General features: G+C 38.5%; 1 protein-coding gene across 7 annotated transcripts in view; it reads right to left on the bottom strand.

The window, feature by feature from the left end:
- The window catches only part of SASH1 (SAM and SH3 domain containing 1), a 1215726-nt gene that overhangs the window by 40670 nt on the left and 1162552 nt on the right, over nucleotides 1-12504 (bottom strand). For 4 of the 7 annotated variants that reach the window (XM_075862576.1, XM_075862575.1, XM_075862579.1 and 1 more), the window contains 2 exons: nucleotides 6829-6961; nucleotides 5544-6355 (listed from right to left, as the gene is read on the bottom strand). The exons of 1 other annotated variant lie outside the window; for it this stretch is intronic. In XM_075862576.1, the coding sequence (XP_075718691.1) occupies nucleotides 5544-6355; nucleotides 6829-6961 (945 nt within the window). The remainder of the gene's footprint in view (nucleotides 1-5543; nucleotides 6356-6828; nucleotides 6962-12504) is intronic. 2 more of the 7 variants (XM_075862580.1, XM_075862581.1) reach the window with 1 other exon arrangement.

A 12504-nucleotide genomic window follows, 5' to 3' on the forward strand; every position in this document is an offset into this window, starting at 1 on the left:
AATGTACCCAAGAAAGACCTCATGCAAACGGCCATATTACGGATCCATGTTGTTCTGATCTGCGATATGGTACCCACACTATACATATGTGGCATGCTCCACCTCATGCTTCATTGCAAAGGTATTCTCCGCTAGAAATATAACTTCTAGCGGAGAACTGGCACTCTTCTTGTTTTAAATTAAATTAAGTAATCAAGTTTAATTTTTTTTCAAAATGTAATAAAAATATGCTTCTTTGAAACAAACAATAACATGCATGCACCATGGATATTTGTGTGTTCGTGTCATTTCTAACAGTTTTTATCATTTTTGAATTCATTGCACATAGTTGACCCCTACCATAAAAGCTTATTATTTTTAAGAAATAACCACAACTTTTATTTTTATAAATCTAAGATCTTTTAGGGACACAGTACGCAACTTATTCTCTATGTGTGTACAAATATATTCGTGAAATAAGTGACTACAGCAAGTAGATATTTGTTCCCATACTACCAGAATAACAATCATGTGAAGAATGCTATTTTTTAAACAATCTGGCAACTCCAATGCTAGACGTAATATGAGAGATATGCGCATGGATTTAAATGTATATGACTCACTTTACACTGAATTCCCATATAAATCATTGGTCATAAAGAATTTATACTGTAGTATATAGACTATTTTTCCTACATATAGACGTAGTTATACCCATTGCAATCTTTCGGATTGTCTCAAAAATACAATCTAGGTCCATATGTCTTATTAGAGTGCAGTACCCAGGGACCCCTACGTGCCAGCATAAAGAGCAGCTCTAGCAGGCCCAGAGCGTCCTTGCATTACATGGATGGCCATTGATTCCCCTTGCATTCACTTTCTTTTCTCCTGCAGCTGATCGCCAGGGCTGAGAGAAGCCAGACCAGCATCGATAAGTTGATCGCCACACTGGCTACATGTTAAAAAGTTGCTCTACGTGAGACAACCCCTTTCATGGACCTCAAATCCTGCTATCCGTATAGAGGAAATTTCTAGAAGTTTTCCACATAAATTTTTTTTTACAAAAATATGGTAAGTTCATGTTCACACCTAGCTTGTCGTGTACGCACGGTGTATATACTGGGATATGCTCCTGATGTGTACAGTGAACTGGTCCATAGCGATATGCTAAAATAGTTTGCATTTAGCACACGTTCGTAAGGTATATGTTCGCATACCTTTATTTCCACTCTATTGATAAGTGCAGTCGACCAGGCTTTTCAATTCAAGGGAATAAAAAAACAAACAAAAAAAAAAACACATGTACGCCACGCAGTATAGATTTCTTTGAAATAGGCGTAAATAAGTGAGGAATGCAACTGTATGGCATACAGTTGCATATGTTGGGGCTATATATTCGGTATATATGTGGTGTGACCAGAGCATTAAAGGGGTTTTACCATGAGAGACATTTATGACATATTCACAGGATATTTTCAGAAAAGTCAGATAGATGCGGGTCCCACCTCTGAGACCCACACCTATCTCTAGAAAGGGGCCCACTAAATCCCGTTCTACTGCTCTGTGTTGTGGATGAAGCGTGTGATTTCCGACCATGAATTACGGAAACAGCATAGCTCACTGAGCTACGCCGTTTCCATGACTCCCCATAGTAGAGAAATTACACGATTCAGCCACAACACAGAGCAGCAGAATGGGATTTAGTGGGCCCCTTTCTAGAGATAGGTGTGGGTCTCAAGGTGGGTACCCACATCTATCTGACATTTATGACATATCCTCTGGATATCCAAAAAGTAAAATATTTGAAGCAGCACAAATCCCGATATCAGGAGCGGTGTCATGCTGTAAAATCAGACAAACCCAGTCTGTCGTAATGTAATCCTCAGAAAAAGCATGGTGAACAGCAGCACACGTCTCCCAAATTTCAATCAATATATTATTTTATTGGTCAAACATCCAGTAAAAAATGGCAACGTTTCGACCAGTGACAAGTGGAGGGTCTTTCTCAAGCCTAACAATGTGTCGTACAGTGTGAGTTTAAGTAGGCAAGTATACAACATCACATCCTCTGGATATGTCATAAATGTCTCTAATGGGAAAACCCCTTTAAAAGCTATTGACACCTTTGAGGGCAATTTTTTTTTTCTTTAATAAATAGATTAGTCCTTGTGTTTAGTGTAACTTTGTAATCTGTCTTTATTTAAAAAATCTTTTACTTTTGGAGATACAGCTGTTCTGTATTTTCTATATAGTACAGCTGTATCTCTCATTTTACACTAAATCAGTGTCGGCTGGTCCTGTGTGTCACCAAGCTAAATGCTGTATTTGTATCTTATTCAACATTGTAATGTTTCTTATTACAGCCTCTTTCTACACTTATCAGACTATTGTTTTTCCACCCCTGCCTTCTGCGCTGATCACTCAACTCTAAGTTCACTAATAAAAGCAGGGAGGACACGGATTATCAGCCTCACTGAGGGATCTGGCTACAGCTGCTGCCCATAGATGTCCATTAAGAGAGGGGGGGGACGAAGGGAGCAGCTGCAGAGAGAGAGAGAGAGAAAGAGAGAGAGGCACAGACGCAGAGACTCTGCTGCTGTTTCTAGTAAGTCTCCTACCTCACACCAGTGTTAGAGTCATAACAACACTGCTCATTAGTGTGTGTGTGTGTGTGTGTGTGTGTGTGTGTGTGTGTGTGTAAGGTAGGGCAGAAGTATCTCCTCTTCTCTCTATGCTGTGTATGGAAATGATGATAGCTCCAGAGTGGGCAGAGACTAGTTGCTAAGTTCAGGGACAGATTGAACCTGAAAAGGGAAAACTGCTGAAAAATGCATGTAATGGTCAGAAATAGTGTTATTCCTTATGTACACATGACGGCTGATTCTGAAAAGTTATCCAAAACGACAGTTACTCCTTAATTAATGTGAGACAGGCTGCCATAGAAAAGACTGACTGTGTGTGTGTGTGTGTGTGTGTGTGTGTGTGTGTGTGTGTGTGTGTGTGTATATGTATATATATATGCACACACACACACATATATATATATATATATATATATATATATATACATACACACATATATATCATATGTATACATACACACATATATATCATATATATACATACACACATATATATCATATATATACATACACACATATATATATATATATATATATATATATACACACACACATAAATATATATATATATATATATATACATACATACACACACACACACACACACACACACACACATATATAGTGTCCACTGCATCATTGCTCTGAGAATCCTGTATCACATGCCCTTTAAATGCTTTCTTTTTCCTGTGTACCATGTGTCGCTTCTTATCTTCCGTGTTAAATGTAGCTATTTGCACAGGAAATGGACAATTTAACTGTCCTTTTGTCCAAGTGAGCAGAAAAACATGACCCTACAGCCTTCACTACAACACTAGAGACATTTCTGTGAAAAGAAAACATACGAGGCAGCTGGAGGAAGCAGAAAAAAGCCAGGTCTTATTAAACAAAGGACTGTAACCACACTAGGGAGATCAACAGATTTGTGTAGCTACTTTATATAGTGGGAGGGAGGGGGAGAAGAGACTTGGCTGGACGATTGAGCTCGTACATCCTAAAAGAATAGGTCCCATGCAATACGAGGGTAATACGAAGGCAAAACAAAGAGAAACAATCATAGATTACATTTCTGATGAAATTCCCTAGCACAAAAAAGACAAAAACTTAGCGGTTAATTAATAAAGCTGTATCTGTGAAATATGAACAGATAACAGTAAGGCCTCATGCACAAGACCAGGCATTTGCGTCAGCACACTATCCACAATTGTGGATAGTATAGACCACAATATATTCTTTGGGCCAATGCACACAACCGTTGTTTCCACGGTCCGTGCATTGCCCAGAGCACATAAAAAATAGGACGTCATTTTACGGACCTGATTGCGATCCGGTCTCCTTGAAGTCAATGCACATCTTGTGTGTGCACGTTCTGTGATTGTGGACGGCCCACGGATGACACTCCGCGGCCCGTCAGTGCCGTAATAACGGATTGTGCACATAGCTACAGTCGTGTGAATGACGCCTAAGAAGGCAAAAACTGCTCTACTTATTCAACATATCACTAAGACATGTTACTTTACATAAAGCAACTTTCGACATCGTTTTCAACGTCAGCACTCATTAATGTTGTTTATATTGTTAATGACTTTTATTATTCTAAACAGAATATAGACCAAAGCTAACCTTAAATATAAGGTAGGATCAAACTACTCAGGTTAGAAGGAAACCTATTTGCAGAATAAAAGTATATGTTATAGCCTATAGGTCCCTAACTTGACACCCTAAATGCAAATTCAGACACAATAAGTATGGGGTCCAGTGCTAGCTTCTCTTGCATGCGAAACCGTTAATGAAATGATCTGTGGCGATGGAACGCTCATGCAATCAAAATATAGAATATAGGTACAGTTTATGGCATGAGCACAACCATTTGCATGCCTGAAAGAAAAAAAATGGCACACGGGATGACCACTTCCACAGATATGAATCCTCCCCATGTCCCAGAGTTTGCAGTCAGCCATGTATTCCTGTTACTTTGCAGGAGTGGAATGTGTAATAAAAGAAAAATTTAGCAATTCTGAGAGAATGTAAAAATGGTCTTTTCTTGTGTTAAGTGGATGTCTAATGGGGTATTTGTAAAGCCGTAAGATCCTAAATGGCATAGTAATTACAAGTAGGAGTATGGCAGAGCCAAGCAGTAAAATCAAATCTTTCTCGAATAGTAGAGTCACTGTCATGCAGTAGAACTAAACGCGCGTGCCCAGAGGCATCTTTCCATTAGATAAGATTTGTCAAGCTTGTTTATTGTTTAACCAGTGGAGAAGTTGTGTAATTATACATAACTATAACCAATATGTCAGAACACAACAACTCCTGACAGATTTTTCTTGAATACTGATACCTAGATTATACTTCAATTGGTTTGTGCGCAGTATACATCATCTATAGAGGCACATTATGTAAAAAAAAAAACAGCGAGGCAGATTTACAAATGTGTCTGTTTAGAATGTGTCAAAAAAATGTGCCACGCTTTTTGTGAATTTCATTTTAGAACAGATGTTTGTACTTCTCTAGACACTAAAAAGGGGGTGTGGCTTAAATTCGCCAAAATCTATAGCAAAATAAACTAAATCGTGGTAGAAGGAGTAGAAAAGTGTCTAGCAAGATGCACCAAATACCACTGTAATAAACTTAGTGCATCTTCTGACTGCCTGGCCTAAGTTTACACTGTATAAAAGTTACACAGCTTAGTAAATCTGTCCGAGTGTCCTTGCAGGGGACACTATACACGCTCACAAAAATCCACAGTTCTTTAAGCATATGGAAATAAATGTCAGAGGGTTAGCTTTCTATTAGCATCTATCGAATGTGGAACAATGTGTGCATCTAAGGATCGTACGTGGGAAGGATTTTGTAAGGTCATCACTGACTGCAGCTCAGTAGGAGATGGGGGGTAAACACCAAGGAAACGTTTAGACTCACAGACTTTTGATGGATTCTTAAGAGAACCCGTTTAGTACAACGGTCCACAGTTGCTGCCCATTTTCTTTCAGCCTCTTCCTCCTCTTCCAGTAAGCACTGCTTCTCAGCCTTGCTAAGGGTTCGGTCACTGACGGGTCGTACAAGATGAGTTAAGTTCAAATGACTGTATAAACTCCTCTCGACCACATAGGTTATGTTGAATTCGCTGACTGTGCGGCCCCTCGGCCTTCTGTTTGGGAAGACGCTGCTGCCTCCTTTAGTCCGTTGGCGGAATATTTGCTGATCACACACTGGAGAAGAAGTTCCTTTTCTACTTGGTCGCTGGCTGAGAAAAGCTCTAGCACATGAGTAATTAGAATCAAGTTTCTTCAATCTGATCTGCTTCCTGATATTTTGAACCTCTTCCAGAGAAACCAAAAGGTGATGTTTGTGCCTGTTTCTATCATAAAAGCAAACACTTTCTGTACTTACCCCATGGCTTAAAGAGCCAAGGCTTTTCCTTAATTCTCTTTCTGTCACGGAACGGGAAACCTTTTGGGATTTTTCATCTTCAGGATACGAAAAAAAAGTTCCAATTTTCTTGGGGGGCTTGATAAGACCCCGACCTTCTGTTTTACTCATGGTCTTTACAAGTTTTCTGTTAACACTCATTGTGTCAAAGTTTCCAGTTGATGGAGACACAGAAAGAGGACAATCTTCTGGATGTGTTTTGTCTAGTGATTTCTCTCTACATTGTGGCTTCTTATGGACTCCAGAGTAAAGTGCTGATTTATCATCTACAGCAGGAGTGCCGTGAACTGCATCTTCTAGACCTGTGTGAAAGTAATGAAATTAGTAGACGAGCAATATTCATTTTCTATAAATGAGACAATGGTAAATTCACTTTTGTGTTTCAGAACCAAGTTTGCATAGGTGAAATGTATATACTACAAGTAATAAGTAAAGCATAGCCAAATGTTTAAAGAACCTGGGATAATACTGTGCTATAAATAGCGTGAAGTATAACTAGTAGCATGATCATTTAATTTAATTTATATAGATTGGGACATGTTGGATATAATGAAAAACATTCATATCAACATAAGGGCTATGAATGGGTAAAAAAAACAAAACAAAAGTAGAATTTGAGCAATAGGAAAAGACGTGGACGAGAAATATATTGCTGGGGACGTAACAAGTGGTATGATGTGCAGTGAGTAGTGTAGAAAATCAAGACGATCATTGTTCGTTCTGGCTCTACCCAGCTATTGCCTATGTAATAATAAACTCCTCGTGTCATATTCACCTTCTGTATTGGGCTTTTTCATTTCTTCAGCTCTAATAAGTTTCTTCCTCACTCTCCGAGTAGAGTTTACAAGCTTGTGCAGCCTTTTGAATTTTACGGACTCCTCCGATTCGTCTTCAGACTGTTCTCTCGACTATGGGAGAAGGAAAATATACACATACATAGATACAGGGCTACATGGCAATGCAACGGAAAACAAGCAACATATACTCCTTTTAAATAATTTATGCCATAAAAAAAAAACAAAAGATCAGAACTATCCGATTTACAATACTATTTGTTGATGACACCATTCGCATAAGCACTAAAATGGAGATCTGCAGAGCTATGCAAGTAACAGAGGATATCGTGGACAATATCCAAGGGCAGAGAGCCCACATTTAGTTGCTTCTCAATGACCGAGTTGTATTCATTTTAAATATTAAGACAAAGAAATGCTGTGTATTGAAAGTGAATAAAAAACACATACATTGAGAGTTGGAACGGTAGTTCGATTCATTTTCTGAGAGATTTTTCGGTAATTTACAGTGATATTTGAACGGTTTTCAAAATACTACTATTATTATTCATGAAATATTTTGGTCTGTAATATTTCCCTTTTTCTCTAAACCAGGACACTCCACTATCTGAAAGCTAGAAGATGTTAAGTATAGCATGTATGCTTTCTAAAGCTAGAGCCCATGAAAACTGGTGCCGGTTCCATATCTAGTCGAGGAAGGTCTACACATACAATGTCTATAATTTATAGACTACCCTAGGCAAGTTGAAAGCTACTTAAAAACGAGTTCTTTTGTATACTAAGTACTTTCTACATACAGTACATGTACAGAGATTTTGTACATTGACAACTACTAATAAAATCTTAGGCTTCTAGAGCCCCACACTGCAATATAGTATTTTCAAGACTGCATTGAACTGGTTAATGGGAGGCTACAAGCCAATCACAATGCTGGAGATATCCCCCAACCCCAAGTCACATGTTTATTTATTTCTCTTACTTTTGCGTTTGATCAGATGTGCTGCTTCGCAGATGTTCTGCCTCAAGAGCATAATATAATAAAACAATAACAGAAAAATGCATATCTTCTCCAGCAGCAGTGACAGCAGATGGAAGATCCTGCCCATGAGCCAAATCACATACAATATGATACTTCCGCTCCTCCCCTGGAGGTAGGCTATGTCTGTACAGACTTACATAGCAATTCATTACAAGGTTTCTTCATTAGAGTATAAATGATGCTACAATAACTGGCTTATTTTAATATAATTCTTATTAAATGCATGCCACGCTGTAATCAGTAAGGCGCAATATGGCACTTGCTGCATTCACATGGCTGCCACATGCAACGTCTCGCATTCTTGTAATTGTTCTTGCACTTCTCACTGTAAAATATTGCTCTTAATGATTGAACGTCTTTATTTTTTATGCTAAAACAATGATTATTAAGGCTATATACACACACGACAAAAAAATGGCCATTAAAAACTGATGAACTGGCAGTTTTTCATGGCCGTTTTGAATCAGTGTGTCACCAAATATTCATCCATTTCCAGTCCGTTTTTAATGGCCGTTTGACATCCATTTTGTATCCGTTTTTCATGGGCGTTAAAAAAAATAAATGATGAATTTCATGTCAGGCTTTTTTTGTCCCAACCCCCTGAAAACACCCAAAAGAAGGTCATTGTCATGATTTTTTCTTAGCCCCCCTGTATATGATGCCACACAGACCCCCTGTAGATGATGCCACACAGACCCCCTGTAGATGATGGCACAAAGCCACCCTGTAGATGATGCCACACAGACCCCCTGTAGATAATGACACAAAGCCACCCTGTAGATGATAGCACTCAGCCCCCCTGTAGATGATGGCACCCCCCCTCCCTGTAGTAATCTTCCGGGACGGTCTCTGTAAATTCAGGACAGTCCTGAAAAATTTGCTACCGTTGACAACAATGCCGTCTGTACTAGCGCCACACTACCCTTGTAGTGAGCGCAACAATACTGGACATATAATTCCGCCTGAATGCCCTACATACTCACCGATGCAGTGCCGTCTACTTCACGTGTGAACTCTAGTCTCACAGTTTCTGCAAAAGCGGCGCGATGATGTCATCTCGTCGCCTTCGCAGAACCCGCGGGACTAGAGACCACACCTGAAGAGGACAGCGCTGCATCGGTGAATATGTCATCGCGCCGCCGATAGCCAGCAAGGGAACCAATAGTTCCCTTTCCTCTTGAATCCCCATGTCACAGATACGTTTTTAACAGTTGTTACATGTATTGACAGCCGTTAAAAACGTATCCATTGGCTTCTATGGGGACCGTCTGGCCATGAAAATGGACAAAAATAGGACATGTTCTATTTTTTGAAGGACATTATTCACGACCGTTAAAAAAACGGCCGTGTGAATACACCCATAGAACATCATTGTTCTGATAACGGCCGTGTGACGGACGTTTTTCACTGTCGTGTGAATAAGGCCTAAGTCTTTTTTTTTAAGACAAAAGGGGCATATTTACTATTGGTGTAGCGCCACAATTCTGGCCTATATTGTACTTTGTGATCTGCTTATTGTCATGTGACCCTTCCAACAAGTGTCAATAGCAGAGAGCCCTCTGAATGACCACTAGAAAACAATATTCTAACAACAGTAAGACACCTTCTACATACGGATGCGCTCTTTCCACTGAAATCTACCCTTCTGCTACCTTCTTCCCAGCTATCAATAAGTTATTACGTGGAATACAGAGGCCTGCCCATGATATAAAACACTACTAACAAAGCCAGAAGAAAAAAATATTATTTGAATAAGAAGGCGTTCACATGTGGTACACCATACATTGTGCAAAGGCATTTCTAAGTGATTTAACTCCCAAAGTAGTTCCAAAACCAACAGCTACTCATAGAAAAAACCCTTAACTTTCATTCTGGTACATATCAGAACTGGGCAAAACCAATGATGTTCTACTATATATGTCAGCCATAAGCAAATCCGAATTTCTACACAGAGCGATCAGGTACAAAAATGTTAGATATTTACAATCTACGTACAGTTTTGGCACTGTAAACAAATGAATGGTTTACAAAACTTATTGACATGTACATGTGAGGATCACTGCATGCGGCCTCATATGATTGAGATATTGCAATTACCCACAAAATCATGGGATCAGGCCAGGTTATAGAGGGAAACTCTCTTGAGTTATACATCTCTCCTATACTGTATGAGGACTTTCAGCTATATCTGGAATTCGTTCCTTAGTACTACATGTTTCTGCATAGTTTGCCAGGCAACGTGACTAAATTATTAAATGATACTGGGAAAGATAAAATGCAAAGAATAAAAAGAATATTTTGCTATATTAACCAAGAGCAAACGAAGTAAGAAGTAAATAAAAGTTCAAATCAAAATGAGATCAAATGTTCGGGCAACACAAACGTGGCATCAAACCTCATGGAAATGGTTATATTGCAGTATTTGCTAAATTGAGGCAAAACCGCGGTGGGTTAGGTACTAACTGCTCTAGGGCTTCATGAACATTGAGAAGCGACACAGCTTCCTTGCAATAACTGCACTTTAAGTTTACCCAATAATAGAAAGGGGCCCTATAGCGGAAACTCGGACAGCTCGGCTTCATAAGGTGCATAGAAGGAACCATTAGTTGCTATGAGGAGGATTTTTTTTTTCAGGAAGCAAAACTGATTTGGGGGAAAGAATTGGCTTGAATGGCAACAAACGTAACAATTATGTGTATTTTAACAAATGCACAATATTTCCGTACAGCTAAAGTGATATCATTATGACCTCAAACATAAATAATTGGTTTTTGGTCGTTCTTCCACATTATTTTACTGACCAGTAACTAATTAGTACACTAAAAATACTACTTGCCTATAACAATTTGGATTAAATATAACATCTCTATTTGTCTCCATGTTTTTGTATGGCGTTGTATGATACAGAGTTAAATTGTGTAATAATTGGGGCCAGCAGATAATCCAGTTTAGAATCGAGCAGGATAAAACAAGACAGTGGAAATAAATGAAATGAAGAAATCAACTGTCAGGATAAATGACTAATGAGAATATAGTGACAAACTATTAACTGTACAAGCGGAGAAAAAATATTCCAAAATAATAAGTATTCAGTATTCATATTGAAATTCATGGGTCAAATAGGCAACAGTAACATATTATAAATAATTCATCATGGTATTGGATTATCAATGTGCTGAGTTGTTAATCTGTAGCAAGGTTTTAACGGTTTTCTGACGATCTATGTTGTATTATATGTGGCCATATGTGTTGTTAATAAAAAACAGACTGAACACAATTTAGATGTCAGAAAGCCATGGGGACTAATAGCACATTCGTGACTTGAAAACACTGACAATAGTTTCCTGCCTCTCCTACTTTATACTGTTCATGCAGATTCGTCCCCATTTCTGTGTTCATGATTCTCTATCATCACGAACAATGAGTATTTGATCCACTTCCATTTGATGAATACAACTGGTTTAAATTGGTTTGTTGCAAAGGCTATTATAGACTTTACAAAATGCACAACTTTTTTTATTTTGTTTGTGAAAATAGGGTTAATGTACGATAGATTGGAATAGACCATCTAGTGTTTTGTGTAATCCTGTCATTTAGAATTCTCCCACAGTAGCCGCTGTAAGGGTTTAACAAGCCTTCACAAACTTTATACTGTAACGTCTATTTGTGTTAGAGCAATGAAAACCCTCATCTATATTTTTGGTAAAGCAAACATTTTCTATGCCGAATGGCGCAACCTTTTTAATAGTTCTGGCTAAACGGAATGTTGTAATGCGGACGGTGCCAAAGTGTTTCATTTTTGGTTTCCAAGGTAACATTACATCAGATTATAGACAGCTGGCTCTTAACTTTTCAACCAAAACAAAGCAACCAATCCAATACACAAAATTATACATTTAAAGAAAGAGGAGGACATTTGGCTGCCGGTAGACTAGACTGAAATTTGCGGCAACGTTGGCATGTTTCCTAGGGTGGAACCTCTCAGCTTCTTTTGGAACAAGTGTATCCTTCGCACATCTGCAATGCTCTCATAAGGAAGAACACAGCCAAATTTTTCTTTGGGGAGGGGGAAGTGGTGGTGGAGGAGAACTGGAGAAAGGGAGAAATATTTGCAGTGAATACACATGTAAATGAAAAAAATAAAGTATTACTCGATAATGTACTCAGACAATCGCTAAACTAAAATGGATTGCCGTAGGTGTGACACGTATCATGTATCTGTGAGAGGGATCACAAACATAATTTAATGTATATCTATGGATACAGTAAAAAATAATTCTGAACTAGTATCAGAATTAGAGGATTACTTCACATACAGGACATGATTCAAAAAGGGATGGATATTCTTGAATACTTTGACTCAAAGACAAGAATTGGAACCACAATGTGCGGCTAAGATCTTACTTCCTGTTGAGTGACTCCAATGATTGAGGAGAATTACAGTAGCATGACTTCTAAATAAGGCATCTAGTCTACAGTTATAATATGTGTAACTCCGGATGTTTTATTGTTGCTACACAGGACCAAGGTGGTCCATAGATATTAATAAGATGTTTGTCCATTGCATAAACTGCAATCTGGTTGGTGGATTTGGCAAAACCATTTTTTTTTTTTGCAA

Source organism: Rhinoderma darwinii, chromosome 4 (assembly GCF_050947455.1).
Source record: "Rhinoderma darwinii isolate aRhiDar2 chromosome 4, aRhiDar2.hap1, whole genome shotgun sequence".
In the NCBI taxonomy this organism is placed as follows: domain Eukaryota; kingdom Metazoa; phylum Chordata; class Amphibia; order Anura; family Rhinodermatidae; genus Rhinoderma; species Rhinoderma darwinii.